Below are 20098 nucleotides of genomic sequence, written 5' to 3' on the forward strand. Positions count from 1 at the left end.
GGAATTATGGTTTCCTTTAACTAGTTTCATGGCCAGACTAACCTGCTTGCATAGCAAAGAGCAGATGGAAAGAGTGTGGAAGGGTACCAGCATAAATCCATCATCCCTGATAGAAAAGCTTCAGCACAGGTGAATGTTCAGTTTTGCCTAGTTGAGAAGCACCAGCTTTTAATTTTTTTTTTTATTATTTTTGAGTAGGCAATACATTTATATAGTTTAAAATTCAGGCACCCAGTTCCCCTCCTCTGATAGCAATTTCTTACTTACCCTTGCAGAGATAGTTGATGTACATACAAGCAAAAGATATTCTTTGCCCCCTCTTAATACAAATGCATATTAAACATACTGCTTTGTATCTTAAGATTTTTTAAATTATCACCACGTGTTTGTTGTTTAACTTAATATATTTTGGAGATCGTTCTATATCAATACATAAAGAGTTTCCCCTTCTTAAATATGGGTGCTTAGTATACCATTATATGAAAGTACCATAATTTTTATAACTGACCCTCTCCCTATTAGTGGACTTTTAGATTGCTTCTAATCTTTTATTTCATGCAGTGAATAACCCTGTACATATATCAATAAGTATATTTATTTATTTTACCCATAAGGTTAGCACCTAATGTGGAGTTGCTGAGTCAATGTGTATGTGACCTTGTATTTTTGACAAGTATTAGCAAATTGTTCTCTATAGAAGTTGTACTAATTTGCATTCTCACAAGTAGACTATAAAGAACACTGTCTCTGACAGGAGAGCAGAAGAGTACATCATTAATTCCTACGTAGCTGAAGTTCACAATTTCTTACTTCAACTCACAGGTCTTCATTCTAAGGATGTTCTTTATTATCAACGGGGAATATGCTCACATGCTCCATCCGTGGTTCTCACCTGGTGAGTTTTGCCTCCCAGGAGCCCTCTGGCAATGTCTGGAGACATGTTTGATTGTCACAAATGGGAGGGCGGTGGTGCTGGCACCTTGTGCGTAGAGGCCAGAGACGCGGAGAAACACAGTGCACAGGACAGCCCCCCCCCCCCGCCCCCGCCCTTTTCCCTCCGCACAAAGCCTGGTCCAAAATGTCAGTGGTGCAGGGGTAAGCAACTCTGACCTAGATAAACATCGACTTCCTCTCCATCACGTTAAATACATCTTTTCAACCTAAGGAATTCTTCACTCTCTCTAACCTAAGGTCTCTGCCAAATAAAATGATGTGCTTCCATAGCACATTTGTGTTTTGTTTGTTTGTTTCTGTTACAACATTTATATTGTATTGAAGTTAATGATTTGCAGGAACCTTGGGCTCCTCGAAAACATGAATATATCTTATTTACATGTGTATCCTGAATATCTGACCCAAAGAAGGCACTCGGCTTATTAAAAGAATGACTGGATTTAGCAGTACTTCCTAATTGTTTCAGTGTGACTTAAGAGATTATGGGGTTTTTTTTAAGATTTATTTATTTATTTATTTATTTGAGAGAGCGAGAATGAGAGAGAGAGAGTGAGTGAGAGTACATGAGAGGGGGGAGGGTCAGAGGGAGAAGCAGGCTCCTCGCTGAGCAGGGAGCCCGTTGCGGGACTCGATCCTGGAGTCCGAGATCATGACCCGAGCGGAAGGCAGTCGCTTAACCAACTGAGCCACCCAGGCGCCCGGGGATTGTGTTCTTTTTAATCAAAGACCATTCTTTTTTACTATTACTTGCTTCACCTTTCTCTTAATTTCAAACGTCCATTTTTCGTTAGACTACGAAAGGCAATTTTTTCTAGCCTACGAAAACATTGTACCAGGAAATGTCAGTTGAAGAAAAAGTGTTGGCCTTTCCCCTGATTTGAACTACTGTAGAGTTTATTACCCCAGCATTAGTCACTTAATTATATACTATCTTGCTCATTTATAACTTCTGACTGAATTTGTCTTGTCTCATCAAATGGATTGAAATCTTCCTTAAGGGCAAAAATCAAAACTTGCAAGTACCTCATGATGCCTAACAGTGTTTTACAGACTATAAAGCAGGAGAGTGACAGGTTGTTGATTCTTTTTTTTAATCACAACTCACAGACCAAACCCAAAGAAGATTCTGACCTCAGCAAAGAAACTGTTCATTCTCAAGAGCCCAGCACTCGGGTCCTCCTTACAAACACCAAAAAAGCAGCTCTGCAGAAGGTCCAGACGCGAGGCCCCGAGGAATCTTGTCTACTTCACATTTTGCCTTCTCCCTGGTTTCCTTGTTCTTGAGGAACACGAGAGCCCCGACTGACCAGCTCCGGGCACAGCTTTTTCCATTTCTAGTTCCTTCACCGCAAGTACCTCCACCAGGCACGTTCTCATCGTTCAACATGATTAAAGACCCAAGTGTGGGAGGAGAGACTCCTGGCCCCTGTCTGACGGGAGCTAAAAGTAGAAATCACTAGTAAGCCTTCAGCCCGCAGCTGGGTAACAAGGGTCTCCGCTTAGGTTCCCACTGGGCACACACTGGAGCTGCCTTTGCCAGAGGGAAAGCAGGTGGAGTGGAGGCCTGGTTTTAATGAGATCGCCATGGTGTGTGTGTTGGGGGGGCGAAGGGGGGGGAGTGCCGCAGCCAAGGAAAAAGGCAAGGTCAGGGAGGAACGAAGCAAGGACAAGAATACTTGTTTGTAAGGCTGAGTGGCGCTAAATATATCCTGAGAAAATTGGGATGCAGGGCAGCTTTGATCATATCTCACACAGGATTTTAAAATGCAAATGCAGAGCTGCTTAGTTTATTGCTAATAGCGTGTTGCTTAACCATCAGTTAGCCACGAGATCCTGTTGCATTCTCTTTGCAATTAAAATAAGCTCGCAATTGAAGTCCTTCAAAGCTGAGTTGCAAAAGAAGAGGAAAACATTCAGAGTTGGATATCTATCAGGCAAACCAAGGAAATGAGAAGAGCCAGCTTGATTAAAGAAGGGAGACAATAACAAAACGAATATTTTAATCATTTTCCCCCAGAAGAGTTCAATTTTTTAAAAAAATATTATTTTAGGCATTTTTAAACAGCAACTTTGATATTTAGCTATGAGTTATCTCCACATGTAGGAAAATGGAGCTATTTAAGGGGTTAATTTTTCAAGGTGACTAAGACCCGAGTCTTGATTTTGCTAAGAACCCAAAACTTCATGTCTTACACATGATCTAAAAAGAAAAACCTCATTATTGGGTTAATTTTTGAATTAGCTAAAAGTTTCCTCTTCCAATGATAGTCTTTAGACAGGGGTTTGGGAGAATATAAAAAGTAAACATTTTGGCTGGACCATTTAAAACACTCTTTATAAAATATATTGCACAGTACCTGCCTTCTTAGGTAAATGATGCCAAAATAATAATTTTTTAAAATATTAATAATTCATGATATGTATCTGTTATCTTCCCAAAACTATGCTATTTAACTTATTTCCTTTAAATGCTATAACAGTAATGCGAGGCAGGTAAATTGAGTTTTGTGAAACCTTTTCCTTAGAAAAAAGGCTATTAATGGACAGTCTGGGGGAGGTTTCCAGGCATGAACCCCCTAAAATTATCTGCAAACTTGTGTCTGTGCGCTCACCTCTGTGTTTCTAGAGAAGCGGTCCCTAATTTTCATCAGCTTCTCAGAAAAGTCTGTGGCCCTTAAAATGTCCAAATTATTTATGTTCGTTTGAATTAGTAAGGGGGTTTTGAAGCGGGAGATTGAGGTTCATGTCTCATGTAGTCCACGAATGAATCTCACGGACAAAGGAGAGTGAGTAAAGCAATAGAGTTTTATTGAGCAAGGATACAGAAAAAGCTCTCAGGGGTGAAAGTGATGTAGTTTTGACTGTAGGTGAAGTTTGATGGGGTGAGTTCTGGAGCCGACGACCTAGAAAGAATTCTTGAGACGTCTTTGGTGCAGAAAGGTGGTTTTATGAAAGCACGGGAACAGGACCCGTGGGCAGAAAGAGCTGCTGCACGGGGGTTGGGAGAGGTGGCCAATTATATGCTTGGCAGTTGAGGAGGTTTTCAAAAGAACTTTCATATGCTAAGGAGGACCTACAAGATCCTGGAGGCCTTGCCACTGTCAAGTTAGGGTTGTTTTTCCCTCTAGCAAAGCGTATTAACCTTAAGACCACCGGGAGCTTCTGCCTGTCTCTAGTATATGTCAATGGACTGCAGATTATAAGGACATTTAATTTTATCTACATTTCCTTCTGGAAGGTAGGTCATTGATAAGAATGCTTTTTTCTTGTGAATCACTAAGACATTTGTAAACTGAGGGAGACTCCTGTTTTGCAGGACTGTAATCTCTAGAAGTTAACCATCTGTTTTTCCTAACCTTAGCTTTAGGGCAGCCCGGAGGGCCTGAGGATTGTCACAAAGATCCCACCTGGGGGCGGGTTGCAAGGTCTCAGCTCGTGCTTTGCCCTCAGCTTGCCTTCCGCTTCTTCATCAGCTTCAAGGCTATGTTTCTTGAGTTTTTCTATTGTTTTCCCTTGTCTGATGATGCTTTCCCCCGGGCTCATGGCGCTTGCCTCCATGAAAAGTGCCCGATTTCCCCCCTAGTGTGGACTCTGGAGTCGGAGGGTCTGGATTTAAATCTGGTTTCTCACACTTCACGCATGTTGGTCTTGGCTCAGTTTCCCAGACCTGCAAAGTGGAACTCCTAGCAGGTCCATCCTCAGAGAGTTATTCTGAGGATCAAACACGTTCACCTACAGAACAGTGTCTGGAATACAGAAAGGAAATCAGTAAGCGCCTGCTGAGCCCTGTGATTCTGTCTGTTGTGAATTTAAAAGCTGCCCATTCTGGTTTTGTGTTTGAAAAAGGCGGGGGATAGATTTGGGGTCTTCATGCTTCCTAAAGCCCTCTTTTACTTCTTGGGTTTCATTCGGCCCTGCTTACAATGGAATTCAGTAAAATAATAATAAGCTGTGCGTTTGTTTTTCTAGAATGGCGTTGAACAAAAGAAGGGAATAGGGACAGGGATGCAGTTTGTTTTTCTGCACCTGGATTACAGGGACCATTAGGGTTGAACGTCTACCTGTTGCCGTGAGCACTAGCAAAGCTGCCTTCTCTCTTGAGCCATTCTGATTTGCTTTAGACGCAGGTCGAAGGGAGGAACCAGTGTTTCAGCGAGTATCTTTGAAGTGCATTTGAGGCAGCTGTTAGTGTGAAGGTAGGAATTTTTAAAGAAAGAATGAGCTGCTTTTCCTAGCTTGTGGGTGTTTCTTGGGATTGAATCACCTCTCCCTAAAACTGCACTGGTAGGATCTGCTGGGCTCAGAATGCAAATATCTAGGCGAAGATTCTCGATAAAAGGGAGAAAAATAATCAGGTTGAATAGGATGCCAGATGACATTTTTTTTCCTTTATCCTTTTCTGAAGGTTTAATAGTCTCTTACCTCTTGCCTCCCTGTTCTTCAGGGGTCTTTGCCTATACCTGAAGGCTGAAAGTTGTCTGGAGACAGAGGTGGCACCGAGGTCCCTGTAACACTTGCCTAAAATGTCACTAAAGAGATGCGATGACATCCTGAAGTCCTTGTTCTCGCAATGCGGCGGTTCTGAAGTAGGCAAGGGTAATTGCTGCCCACGGGATTATCGCGGGACCTGCAGCCTATCAGCATCCTGCTGGTCCGAGACTGCCAGGCTCTCTCCATTCTCTCTGTCTAATGCTCTTTCCACCAGAACAGTTTTGGAGCAGAGCACAAAGGGCTGAGATTCCCTGCTGCTTGTCTTATTAAGCGTGGGTGTCTGTTATGAAAATAGGCAGCATGGCCCAGTAGTGGCACCCACTGTTTTCAGGACGAATGGTGGCCGTGGCAGCCTTCAACCAGGTGGGCTGTTCATAAAGTGGCCAGTTAGGAATGTCATTGTAGTCTGTGTTCATGCCATCCAGGCTGCCCCTGAGTTGTAAACCTCTTGCAAAAAAGTCTCTCTCTCCTCTGGATATTATATATATATATATATATATATCCCCCCCCTTCTTTCCATTTTCTTTCCAGAGTTACAGATTATAAGGAAGCGGCACAGAAGGAGCCCAGGCATTTGCATGCATTAAAATTCAGTTCAATAGAAATTCTAGGTCTTGGGGCGCCTGGGTGGCTCAGATGGTTGGGCGTCTGCCTTCGGCTCAGGTCATGATCTCAGGATTCTGAGATCGAGTCCCGCATCGGGCTCCCTGCTCAGCGGGAAGCCTGCTTCTCCCTTTCCCTCTGCCTCTCCCCCTGCTCGTGCTCTCTCTCTCTCTCTCTCAAATGAATAAATAAAATCTTAAAAAAAAAAAAAAAGAAATTATAGGTCTTCAGCCTTGAGTAGGTTACTTAACTTCGGGCCTCAGTTTCCTTCCCTGTAAAAGGTGGAATGTGCACCTTGCAGGCTTGCTGCATGCTGCGACAAGGCCTTAAATCCTTGCTCATGATTTTAAGGGCAGAAGGACCAAAGGGACATACTGTTAAGAGTCTAGTACCCATCAAACTTCAAGGCAGATTCAGAGGTGCCGTTAGCCCCTGTGCGGTTGATGGCCAATTCAGAAAGAATTAATTTTGCTACAGAGAGGCTCATAAGAAAATTCATATTCATCATTGCAAATGACAAAGATGACAAGGACTCCCCCTTGGACTGACTTTAATCAGTCTCCTCTGAGCCCTCTTCTTTTTTTTTTTTTTTTAAGATTTTATTTATTTATTTGAGAGAGAGCACGCACTAGAGAGAGAGTGAGCAAGCATGAGTGGGGGGCAGAGGGAGAAGGAGAAACTGAGCAGGGAACCCGACGATGTGATGCTGGATCCCAGGACCCCGAGATCATGACCTGAGCCAAAGGCAGACGCTTAACCGACTGAGACACCCAGGTGCCTCTCTGAGTCTTCTTCTTGACTAGGCCTAGGTCTTGGGCTTCCGTGCCTGTTCTTGCAAAGTCCAGTTTTAGCAAGAATCCTGCTAAGCCAGTTTAGAGAGAATCTTCCTACCCTTAATATCTGATATCCTCAATAACAGATCAAATTTCTCACCTTCCCACTATCCCCTAGTTGACAGCTGATCATCTGGCCTGCATTCAGCAAGAATCCCCCTGCCTTTGATGTCTCCTCTTAGTAATTTTGCATCCACTGACATGCTCCTTAGTTATAAATTCCCACTTATTCTTGCAATTGTATTTGGAGTTGAACTTGATCTTTCTCTCCTTATGCAATAGTCTTGACACCTATCCCAGTAATCCTGAATAAAATCTTCCTTACCATTTTCACAAATGTCAGAATAATTTTTTCGTTAACACAGATCAAAGCCTAAATATCGAGGTTTTCAAAAGAAGCTAATGCTCATAAGGTGTTTAATATGTGCCAAGATGCTGTTTATTCTAAATGCTAAGTCTATTCTGTGGGGTGCCTGGGTGGCTCAGTCCGTTAAGCGCCTGCCTTTGGCTCAGGTCACGATCCCAGGGTCCTGGGATCGAGTCCTGTGTCAGGCTCCTTGCTCAGTGGGGAGTCTGCTTCTCCCTCTGCCTCTGCCCCTCCCCCCAGCTTATGCTCTCTTCTCTCTCTCTCTCAAATAAATAAATAAAATCTTTTAAAAATAAATAAATCTATTCCTCACAACATCCCAGTGAGGCAGCACTATTATTATTACCCTCAATTTACAGATTAAAGGGATTCCCTGAGAGGTTAAGTTACTTGCCCGAACACACAGAGCTAGAGCTAGCTAGTAGAACTGATACTCTAATCCAGGAATTCTGGTTCCATGGTCCATGTTCTTAAACACAATGCCAACCTGCCCTCAGAGGACTAAAAATTAGGTTGGGAAGTCTACTCTGTCAGTGCACTTAGAGCAAAGTTCTCAAATGTAGCTGCCCTCACAAGCCCAGGTAAGTAATACTAACTAGGAAAGCAAGGTAGGTGGGGAACGCATCACCTGGAAAGTCCATGCTCATCAAGGTGGCCAGCCCTCATCATCACCACCTAGTGGTTGCTCTCTAGTACTGCATACCTTCTGAGTTGATAAAGATTAACAAAAAGAGAAATCTGGCTTTTTATGAACAATCTCTTCAACTTGAAAAAGAAAGGGGAAGGGGAAAGAGACTGGGGGGTGGGGAGAAAGGGAGGGAAGAGAAGGGGAAAACCACGCAGTGCACACACCCTGCCTCCCACCCTCTAGCACATGTGCATTTGCTCACTCTCCTCTCTCTCTCTCTCTCTCTCTCTCTCTCTCACACACACACACACACACACACACCACACACCTGCAGCAGGGATTCATTCAGCCTGTGGGCTACCTGTTTGTAATTTCATTTTTACAGGTTATTAAATCTTACCTTAGTGGGCTCAGCTTGGTGTTAAAAGATATATACTCCTTACTCTAAACCACCAAGTAATTACACTTTTAAATGTCCTATTTGTCTGACCTATTGGAGACTACAGATTTCTGCTTGTGATTGGAGAGAGGAGGTGAAAAGAGGGGAGGTGGGGCTTTTTCTGGGTGCATGAAGATGCTGTGACAATTACTTTAGCAGATTTGTTTGAGAGAAGTGTTGATTTCTTACCAACCCATAAATCAAGAGATTTCGAATTACAGGTATTAGACAAGGAATCTGGTTTTTCTTTTTGATTCTTGAGTTAATGGATAATTATACCTCTATTAACAAATAAACAAAAGAAAACACCCTTTTAAAGTTAAACTAGTATAAGCAGCTACTGTCTGTGGAAAATGGAAGTCAGTGCAGTGAATTCTGAGAGTTTTCTGAAATCCATCATCTTTTTCTCAGTTTCCAACTTCCGTTGCTGAACTTTGAGCTGTTTATGTTTCACAGTCGTCTTTGGCAAACCAGGTTTCTTGGCCCCCCTGCGATAGAACACGGGAGATGTTCCGTACTCCTGGCTTCTTGAAATCTTCCTGCTTTGGTAGCAGGTGTCCACTGTCCTTGCTTTTAATTGTCTAATACCGAATTACAGATAAAGTTTCATAAATAAGATACAACCATTTTCTTTCAAAAATAGCACTCTTTTAAATTGTGTTTTGGTTAATATTCCATGTCATGGGTTAAAATTTCCTATTATTTGGAAGTTTGGCAGGGCTATAATAATGGCCATTTTGGAGGGAAATGGGATCAATTAACACCTTTTTATGCACAAGACTTTGCACTATCTCCTGTGGAGTGAACAGAAAAGAATCAATAAGCCTGTCCTCTTCCCTCCTGGAACTTGAAGTCCTTTTGGAGAAATAACGACATTCATACAAGTAACACAGGTACAAAAACAGTGCATAAGAAGGACCCAGATAACCAGATAACTGTAGCTGTATGATCTTAAAAAGAGAAAAAGCCTTTATGACTTGAAAGCTTTAGAGGCCTTTAGAAAGAAAATGAGATTTAAGTGGAGTCTTGGAGAATGGGTGGTAGGCTTTTTGAGGATGAGGAGGGCAGAGAGTGGGAGGAAAGGCATACTAAAGGCAGATGAGAAAGGAGGAGAGAAGATGGGTTTGGGGCCTAGCAAGTGATTGCAACAGAAAACTCCAATAAGGAAGAAATGGAATATAAACCTGAGGAAAGGGTTTGAGTGAGCAGAAAGCAGTCAAGACCAAGGATGGGAAAATATTTAACCGGTTAATTGCATAATGAAGTTACAAGGAAGAGCTGACTTGGAGGAGAAAATAAGTTGGATATACATTTTAAAATTCAGATATACTTTAAAAAACTCAGTCTTTCAGTACCTCCATCTCTCTTTTTGTGTGTTCAACTCATCACACTCCCTCCATTAAGACCTACTATGTCTCATTCTAAATATTTTTAGAATTTATATATTCATATACAAAAATGTCTGTGCGCACAAACACACACACACACAGTGTGTGTTTCAGGTCATTGTGTGTTTAGGTCAGTGTGTGTTTTAGTGTAGTATTTTAGGTCATTGTTTTACAAAAATGAAAACATACATACTCTTTCCCTTACCTTGCCCTTCTTGCTCAGCCATACCTGGGGCAAACCCCTCCCAAGTGAAAACTTACAGCCTAAATAGCGGTTTTCTTTTAATGGTCCCATAACACTCTACAGTAGAGTTATGTCGTGATCAGTTCCAGTATTCCCCATTCATGGAGAGCACTTGTTTCCAGTTTTTTGCCCCTACAAATAGTACTTCAATAAGCATACTTGTATCTCTGTCTAGATATGCTGGTATTTGATTTCTGTGGATAGAGTTCAGATCACTGAGTCGAGGACATGTGTATTTTTCATTTTAAAAACTAAACTGCTTCCCTAAGAAAGCTGTACAGTACACAGTTTGCACCTACACTTAATAAAACTACTGCTTTTCACTAGGTCTCCCCAGGCCATAATGTTATAACTCTTTTTTTTATAAAAAGTTTTTGCAAGTGCTATTGATGTAAAGTAAAATCTCATTGTTACTTTATTTGCATTCCTTTGACTACAAATGAATTTGATCATCTTTCCATGAGCTTGCTGAGTGGGTTTCCTATCTTGCAAGCTGCATTTTTGTATTCTGTGTCCATTTTTCCAATGAACTATTTTGTCTCCCTGTAAATTTTTTTTTTAAAGATTTTATTTATTTGACAGAGAGAGACACAGCGAGAGAAGGAACACAAGCAGGGGGGAGTGGGAGAGGGAGAAGCAGGCTTCCCGTCGAGCAGGGAGCCCGATGCGGGGCTCGATCCCAGGACCCTGGGATCATGACCTGAGCCGAAGGCTTAACGACTGAGCCTCTGCTATATTATAGATATTTTTGCCTGTCCTCTAGGGTTTTAAACATTTGTTTTTCAAATCTTTCGTATTTGTTTATGGTATCTTTTGCCATACAGAACTCTTGGTTTTTGTTTTTTCGTTTTTTAAAAGATTTTATTTATTTATTTGACAGAGACAGCACAAGTAGGCAGAGAGGCAGGCAGAGGGAGAAGCAGGCTCCCCGCTGAGCAGAGCGCACAGAGAGCCCGACACGGGGCTCGATCCCAGGACCCTGGGATCATGACCTGAGCCGAAGGCAGACGCTTAACCCACTGAGCCACCCAGGTGCCCCCAGAACTCTTGGGTTTTATTCAATCACTTATGTTTATGGTTTTTCTTATAGTTTCTGTATTTTCTCCCTTGCCAAAAGAAGCCTACTCTCTCTGCCCCTAGATTATGTTTCCAAGATTTTCTTACAGGATTTTTATTTATTTAATTGTTTATTTTACATTTTAACTTTTAATCCATCTAAATCCGTCTCGGATTTATTTTTGGAGTTGGTGTAAGATAAAGATCTAGTTTTCTTTTCTTCCAGATGCATTACCAGTTTGCCAGCTCCTTATATTAAATAATCCATCATTTTGCCCCTAAATTGAAATGCCTCTCTTGTCATATATTAAATCTTCATTTATATGTGGATCTATTTCTAGATACTCTATTTCACATATCTGTTCAGGCCTATTTCAATACTTACTGATTTGATTACAGTAGCTTTATAGGATTTTCTGGTAGCGGGTAAATCAAACTACACAAATGACTTTTGGATAGTTATCATGTGCTTAGGTAAATGCATTAAAAACCTATTTGCTAGACAGCAATGGGATGCAAGCAGATACTAATGCACCAAAATAATACTTGTACAATTAAAATATTTTTTCAAAATCTTTCTTCCGAAGATCTATTTTTATATCCACAGATATAGGAGAAAAAGGTTTAATGTGCTTGTAAGATCTTGTGCAAATGACCGGTTGGTGTATTTCAGTCCTTAAATGCTGTATCATATTAATGATACCGTTTCCCTCATTTGCAGATCGATCCCTCAGAGGAATCATCCCTGACTGAGTCTTCACTCTGAGCTAAGACTGGTTCCCAGAGGGAGCACTGCTCCAGAGAGAGCTCTGAGGTTTTCCTGAAGAAAAATTCCATGGGGACTGTACCTGACCCTTTGAGATCGGCTAAAACTTCCTTGATCACAGCTTCTGGAAAAGAAGAGGATCTAGGAGAAGTGCAGCCTGCCTCAGCTCGGCCTCGACCAGCGCTCCTCTGTAAGAACACCAATGGCCTTTCTGGCCCTCCTGAAGAGCCAGTCCTCAGCCCCAGGGCAGCTGCTGAGGCCTTGATGCAGGCCTTCGAGCATGAGACCACCCAGCCGGACATGTCTTCTCCTGGTGTCGTCAACGAGGTGGAAAAAGCGTCTCCTCCGTGCAACTCTCCTGGCAATACCCAGCTGCCAGGAAGCAGCAAGCCCATAGCACCAGCTTCGTGTTCTGCAGCAGGAAAGGATGTTCTAGACGAAGCATTTACAATGCCAGCCAGTCAACACAGCCACCAGGCCATGCCGGGTGACCAGCTCAATGCCAGCCCCTCAGCAGGACCTGAGGATACACTGCTGAAAACACAGAGAACCTCAGATGGGGAGCAACCTGAAAAGTCAAGTTGTCCTGTGGGCAGCACCCGGGGCAACAGCAAAGCTCAAGTGCCCTGTGATTTTCCTTCCCAAGAAACAGCCCAGGGACTGGTGCAAGCTGGAAATACAGCAGCCAACGTGTTCAGCCACACCTCCCCTCCTATAGGCAGACCTGAAGGGGAGAGGCCAGGAGCCGTCCATGACTCCCAGACAAGGGCCTGTGAGTCTCCAGCGAGAGAAGACGGATGTTCTGGGCACAAACAGCCCTCGGCCACGACCTCGGGCGGCCGGGCCGTGACTTCGGTGACACCCCAGCCATCCCACCTCACTAGCCAAGGGTCCACATTTCCCCCAGATCTGGGAAAGGTGCCACTGCCCTCACAGCACCAGGTGTCAAGGTTCAAAGAAGCAAGTACGATGACCAGCCAAGCTGCAGGTGCGGTCCGGGAAGTTCCCAGCAGGGCTCGGCAAGATGCTGAGGTGCAGGCCGTGGCAAGTGTCGAGAGCAGGTCCGTCTCCACCAGCCCCAGCATCCTCACTGCCTTCTTAAAGGACGTCCCCGTTGCTGAGCGTGTGGAACCACAGGAGCAGCTGCGTGTCGTTTGCCATGGCGGCGGCCGTGGGAGCCACTCACTGGAGCTGTCTGACGACCTCCTAGCCCCGCAGGAGCCGGGCCAGTGTCCTGGCATCATGCCAGAGGTGCACATCCAGGCAGCTGCGGCTGTGTCCGCTGCTTGCCGAGGGGAGCGTAAATTGGTGAGCCTACCGGGTGAGGTCCTTCAAATCTCCTCTGTCACGGTGGCATCCGGCAAGGCTCAGGATGTGTGTAAGGAAGACGGGGGGTCAGCAGGCATGGCCCCGACAAGGGCGGAGCCCACCTCCAAACAGCTTTCGGGTGTGAATTCTAGCTCCAGGAAAGCCAGCCCTGCTGACCAGATTGCTAGCGGCGCAGGAAGTCAAACGGAAACAGATCATGAATTGGGGGAATCTGAAACCAAGCCATCTGAGTCTGCAGTGAAAACCACAGATGGTCCCCGAACAAACCCAGATTGCAAACTCTCTGACTCTTGTGGTCCTGCCAGCAAAGCCAACCAGTCTGGGAGCTCGGATCCCACTGATAAAGGAGACGCAAGAGAGCCTGCATCTCCGCACATAGTACACCAGCAAGAATGTCGGGGCACCGATAGCCTCGACCCCAGGGCAAGGGTAGAGGCCAAGTCCCTGCTGCTCAATCCTAAATCTCAAGAAAGTGCAGGCGCTGGATCAGCTGCCAGTCCTACGCCATCCCCAGTCAGGAAGAACCAGGAGGGAACCTGGGAAGAAAGCAGACAGACCAAGACGGCCACCAGCCTGAGCCTGCCGTCTGACGCCATGGGCGACTCCAGTCCAGGTTCCGGCAAGAGGACCCCTTCTCGCTTGGTCAAAGCCAGCCCGCGCCGGGCCAGCCGCGTCAGCGAGTTCCTCAAGGAGCAGAAGCTGAACGTGACAGCGGCGGCCGCGCAGGTGGGACTCACCCCGGGAGAGAAGAAAAAGCAGCTCGGCGCCGACTCCAAGCTGCAGCTGAAACAGTCCAAGCGCGTCAGGGACGTCGTGTGGGATGAGCAGGGCATGACCTGGGAGGTGTACGGTGCCTCCCTGGACCCGGAGTCCCTGGGCATCGCCATCCAGAACCATCTACAAAGACAAATCAGGGAACACGAGAAATTAATCAAAGCTCAAAGCAGCCAGACCCGGAGATCCATTTCCTCAGATACTTCTTCAAATAAAAAGCTCAAAGGAAGGCAGCACAGGGTCTTGCAGTCCATGCTGCAGAACTTTCGACGCCCCAACTGCTGTGTTCGTCCTGCCCCTTCTTCTGTGTTAGACTGAAAGGGAATGTGTTTGGGGGCCCTCGTGTGCAGTCACGGTATTCCCGAGTGTCTGTGTATGTCAGAGCTTTCTTAGTGTTTTTCCCGAGAGACCAGGAAGAGAAAGCAAGTATTAACTCTAGGAAGTTGCCATGAAGCGTTGTTGGGTCCTTTGATTGGGGCTCCCTAAATAAAAATATTCAATTCGAAAGAAAGGACAAGAGAAGAGAAGAAAGCTTCCCTGAAGGTTCATGACCTCGATTAAGAGGAAATAATATTCACTGGGTTTTTTGTATTGTGATGTTGCTTCTGGAACTAGCATTATCCATTAAACATGTGTCGTTTTGTATTACTGCCTCAATTTATCACACTGGTATTTCCATTAAAATCCCTGCTTAATATTAAAAATAGCAAAAACACTACTAGCAAAAACACTGCTAGACTTTCTAGTCGTATTGCAATAAGAATGCCACGACCACACAAAATTTAAATAGATGATAAGAACTAAAATGTAAAAAATGTGAAGAAAATTTTGACTCACTCTTAGGCCAGATGACATTAAGTAAAAGCATGTAAATGCATTAAATACCAAACATGAATTAATATTTGTAAACATCCTGCAGATAGCTGTTTTTGTAAACCTTGTTATACTGTTAATAAATGTAAGAAAGTTATGTTAGGAAAATTAACCAAGCTTTTGAGTATGAATACTGCCCATATAAAACATGAATTTATATATACAGATTTCCCTGCACTGAAGGCAAGGGGCATCTCTATGATTCTGACTAGATTAAATTCATATTTCTTTAGAGGAAGTACATCAACTGAATTCTTGGAAGGAGTCATCGAATTATTAATAATACTAAAGTGTGTGTTGTGCAGGTGTTCTCCAGAAACACTCTGCTGAGAGTGTTAAGGTTTCAGTAAGGAATTATAAATAGCCAATTTACCAAACACTCTCTTTTCTGTGTTGAAAAAAAGAAGTAAGGAAAAGCAACATATTTAATTTCGACTCCTGTAAACAGGATGCAGTTTCTATTTTTCTTTTGACTTGCTTGTTCAATAGTTACTTGTTCAGTAGCTTCTAATAGAAAATATAGTCAACACCAAATAGAACAGAAGCGTCCTCACAGTTTTTGTTATGTAGATGAATATCATCTAATTGCTAAGTTTCTCATCTGTAGTAAAAAGGCAACCTGTGCGAACTTACTGATTTTAAGAGAAATACCATCGTATCTCATCCTTCAAATCCGATAAAATAGGCCTTTACTAAAATGTGGTTTGAGCTTCGGGTGGGCTATAGTTTTTGAGAACATAGACACCTGTTTGAGCCCAGCCCGCACCTGTCTCCAGAGGAGGAGCGTGTCCTTCATACCCATGAGTGTCTTGCAGGGCACTGGGCTGGGATGACCAGCAGTGGCTTGAGAGCTAGGGGAGTGTGGAAGAGGGAAATGAGATAGGGCCCTGGAAAGGTTTCCCCTCCTAGATTCATTGTAGGGAGATCACTGGTCTCCACCTTGCATTTAGAAAATCAGACTGTTCAACGTGGGAGAGGTGCTCGCTGGTTACCTTGTCTGAGCTTATTCCCCTTGATGAGCCAGAAAAGAGTGTCTGGCCGTGCGTTCTCTCTGGAGACTCACAAATGCCATTTGTGCAGGAAGCTCACAATCTCTGTTTTGGCCTTTTTTTTTTAAATTCTCTTTTGCAGATTCTGCACATATAGGGAAAAATCATACCTGAACTTTAACACCATATGCTAAACTGGGCACAACCCAAATTAGTATATAGCCATTGGTTTCTTTCAAAGCAATTGGAGTGTGTGTGAAGACTGCCTAAATAGCCTCCAGTCACAGCACTCCCAGGGCCTAAGAATGGTCAAATTACGGTTGTTACACTTGGAGCTTTTAATGAATTTTTTTAATGAGGTGCCTTTATCCGTTTCTTACCAATTGGCCTCTTAAGAGCACTCCCTGAAGTTGAAATTGCCATCAAATGAGCAATCAAATTACTATGAATGGGGAGAGATTTCGTCTAAAACTCTCTCTTTTGGCCTTGAATACCCATTTGTAGGTGAGTTCGTGTGGCTTTTGTCGGAGACGCCTCCGCCAGGCTGTGATCTCACTCCTAACCCCTTCCTGCCTGCCTCCCTCCCTCACACGTTGCATGCATGCTGTGCATCCACAGAGAACCCCCTGCGTAGTCAGTAGCAGCTCTCAACAGTACCCGCTCCAGATGGGTGGGCCCCAGGTAATCCTGTGCTGGGAAGTGGCTGGAACAGGCTGTTCCTGCATTAAATTAGGAGAAAAAGAAGACTTTAGCGTCTGGTAATATTTATTTTCATGAGTTTGGTGTAACCACGTGAATTATAAAGAGCTGAAGTTAAATTATAAATTTGTAATTCCAGATTTATAAATTATAAAATTTACAAATTATAAATAGTTCAAGTTAAAAATGAGGCAGAGGCCTAAGAGAGTGGTCGGCATTTGTCGCCCATGAAACAAATTAAGAAAATTGCATTGAATTACTTAAAACTAAATTTAGTGTTGCGGTTGTGTCTCTCAAAGTTAAGTCTTCCTGTTTGACGGAGAACTTTTTACTCGTTTGCTTTGGTACTGGAACTAGCCTTTCCTTCTTAAGCTTTCACTGTTTAACTCTTCACCTTTACTTCTCCCACACTCCAGAGATTGTCACAAAATAGTACAAAACCTGTCTTGTTTGGTTGTTTATTGACTCTTCAGGAAGGAACAGCTTTTCAAAACAGTAGTGAACTAGACCATCAAATGGCTAAATAAGGAGCCTATTGAAGACAAGCCATGCTTTTGCTTTATGATACCCTAAGTACTCACCGCATAAAATTTGAAGATTTTCCTTCCCTTCAGTCTGTGACACAGCATTGACATTCAGTACATCGGTCGTGACTCCTTAGCTTTATTCAACAAACGAAAGTGCAAAACAGTTTTCGTGGCAGATTCTTTGAGCTCGTTTGGCTCTACCTTCACTTACCTGTATGACACACACCAGTTTGAAAGTTGGTTTTGTCCTTAATTTCTTTTAGATGTTTTCCTCCTCCTAAATGCTTTTTAGCCATTGGAATATATGGAGGAAATATCTTATTGGGTAAATAAATATAAAATATTTCTTAAGCCAGTAGTATAAGAGAGATGGATTTAGAACACAGTGTCTGGAAGATAATGAGACCTTTAAAATGTTAAGATGCTTTATGGCGTACCCAGTGAATACTAGAATTTAAATACTGATTTTTTTTTTTTTCCTATTTTAATGACCACAAGAAAAATGTCATTGCTTCAGCTGTCATACTTTTATCTTCAGTGCTCTTTCTGGATTATTGGCTTTGATGCCACAGACCAACTGCTTTACATACAGTAAAACCCTCATTTATGTTTGTGTTTTGGACCAATGGCATAAGATGAACATCTTGTTAGGTCAAAGAAACCTTTTTGTTTGCATCCAAAAATGAAGTATTTATAAAATATAAATACTGGTATGTTTTCCTACCTTGACAAGTTCAGCTATATTGAATATAATTCGATTTTTGATGATTTCTTAATCTTTAGAATTGTCTGATAATTGTTATTTTGGATACCAGTATCCTTCACGTTATTGCTTACATATCAAAACTTAAATAAACTGTAGTGAATATGCATGTGTAACATATACACAAGAGGTTGAATTTTGGAACCAAATCCTTGATAGGAGCTTGCCATTTTAAAGTAGAAAACAGAAGAAGAAAATGACTTTTGGTTGCATCTGAGAGTATTAAGGTTTTATTGTTCCTAGCTTATTCCGATGTTATTCCTCTCATTTCTAGGAGTTCCCATCATTCTGGGAGTACCTGTATATACCACATGAAGAATATAATATAATGTGACTTTAAGATGTGTTTACAGAGGATATATATGAATATGCTGTTAATGTAAATTGTTTGGCCTTTGCTGTATCCACTCTGTTACTGCTTTGCTGCCAAAATGTGAGAAATTGTCTTCTATTCCTCCTACATATTGTGCAAGTGTTAAAAAATTTGTCCATTTCTAGTACCATGTAATTCACACATCCCTTGTCTACTTTTTAAGAATCAATATAAAGGAAAACAATATCTTAGGATAAGGTTTGCGTATATGTATATGTGTTTTTACTGAAAATTGGGCCCTTGCAGCCAGCCGTGTGAAGGCCTCAACCTGTCTGATTTACTCATCGTCTGCAATCGCCATGGAGATGATGCTGTTTACTCTCTCTTGCTTTGTCCTAAATGGTATTTGAGAAATGAGGCCTGTGAATTTCCCTTTGTGATAATAACACGGTGAACTCAGCAGTATCTTGGATAAATGAGCTGACCATCTTGTCCGCACCCCTGTTTTGTCTACACGGTGAACCAGAAGTCTTGTCCATGTCTGCTTCAGTGTTTGCTATTTTATATTGATATCTGAGCATTTTGTTTTCTGTTAGCAATGTTCTTTGATGCCATGTGTGGCCCTTTTGGTTGAATCTCTCCAAATGTGGGTCAGCTGCTGCCACCTGGCAAGTAACAGGTGATATGCTGAATCTCCTATCCATTCTTATAACTATATCCTTCTTCATGAAATTCTGAAACTGGCTGAGTAATTATAACTGTCATCTGTGCAGACACATGGGCTTAAGGATGTCTACAAAACTTTAGACATTTTTGCAAAAGGGGAAAAAATAGTCTTGTAAATACTGAAACATTTCCATGAACTTTATTCTACTCTTGGGGGAAAAAAAAAATTCTCCTTGGCTACAGAAATCCGATGAACTTGATTTGTGATGACCAAGGACATAAATGAAGATGGATTGAGGTGGAAAAATTCTCTCACAAGTAATCAGTGACATCTGCCAGAGGTCATTACAGCTACTCTTAACTGTGAACATTCACCAGCTAAACTACTCACTTGCCACAACCAAATAACCTCTCTCAAAGTAAATCCAATACATCTGTATATACCTGTAGATAGAAACAACAAAAAATCCTGAAAAATTACTGTCGACTATCAGTTAAATCAAGGTGATGATAATTCTAAAGAACATTTAAATCACCATGGGCCTTGGTGAAATGACCTTGGAGGCCAGAATGGTGCAACAAGATGTTATTCACAAGTTCGGTATTTTTTTTAAGACCCAGATAATCTCAGATACTCATCATGAGAATAAAGACTGTTGAAAATGAAATTAACGCCAAGCAATAATGTGCCAAAAAGAGGCAGTTATACCAGCAAGTGCATCTATATGGGCACACCAGTCTATAATATGGTTTGCTCCATGAAGACTGACTGTAACCCACAAATAAGCAAAGGCATAATTTCTGCTTTCTTGCTAGGAAAGCTTATTTAGGAGCTCCATAAAGAGGTACAGCACTGGTGAGCATTAGCAGGGATATGGTTGACATCTCTGTCTTAATTCTAACCAAGACAAAACAAGGAGTCAAAAAGTCTTGCAAGCTTAGAATTCAAGACTGCTCCAACCCGAAACTTTTTTGAAATGGAGGGGTTAGACATAGAGTAATTACTATTCCTGGACACTTGCGTGTAGAAAAGTCAGTTAACTCTGCCCAGAGGATTACCAGCCTTAGCTATTAAAAAAAATGGTTTCCAAACGTAAAATAACTAAAACATGAGTACACGTTTCAAAAGGGGCCTCAAATAAAGCCTTACAGAAAATGATTTTCCAGATGGGCATTTCTAAGTACTAATCCTTCGAGTCTTTTTTTTTCAGTTCAAGCTCAGAATCAATTGGCTGCAAAACAATAGGAATAAGTCACATATTTTACACTTCAGAAAAAGATTCTGATGACCAACCAGCATGGTGATAATTATGACGAGAAATGCCCTAGTGATTTAAGTGTGTTAAGGAGAAATAAATGGGGGAGAAATGCTAACTTCCTTATTGATCTCTTATGA

At 42.5% G+C, this 20098-nt stretch overlaps 1 protein-coding gene across 1 annotated transcript in view; it reads left to right on the forward strand.

Moving 5' to 3' along the window:
* Positions 1 to 19440, forward strand: part of GPRIN3 (GPRIN family member 3) — a 67075-nt gene extending 47635 nt beyond the window's left edge. The window contains exon 2 of the mRNA XM_035004516.1: positions 11725 to 19440. Within this exon, the coding sequence (XP_034860407.1) occupies positions 11839 to 14190 (2352 nt within the window). The 5' untranslated portion in view covers positions 11725 to 11838 and the 3' untranslated portion in view covers positions 14191 to 19440. The remainder of the gene's footprint in view (positions 1 to 11724) is intronic.
* The last annotated feature ends 658 nt before the right edge of the window (positions 19441 to 20098 follow it).

This window comes from Mirounga leonina, unplaced genomic scaffold (genome assembly GCF_011800145.1).
Source record: "Mirounga leonina isolate KUSES-001 unplaced genomic scaffold, KU_Mleo_1.0 Mir_129, whole genome shotgun sequence".
NCBI lineage: Eukaryota > Metazoa > Chordata > Mammalia > Carnivora > Phocidae > Mirounga > Mirounga leonina.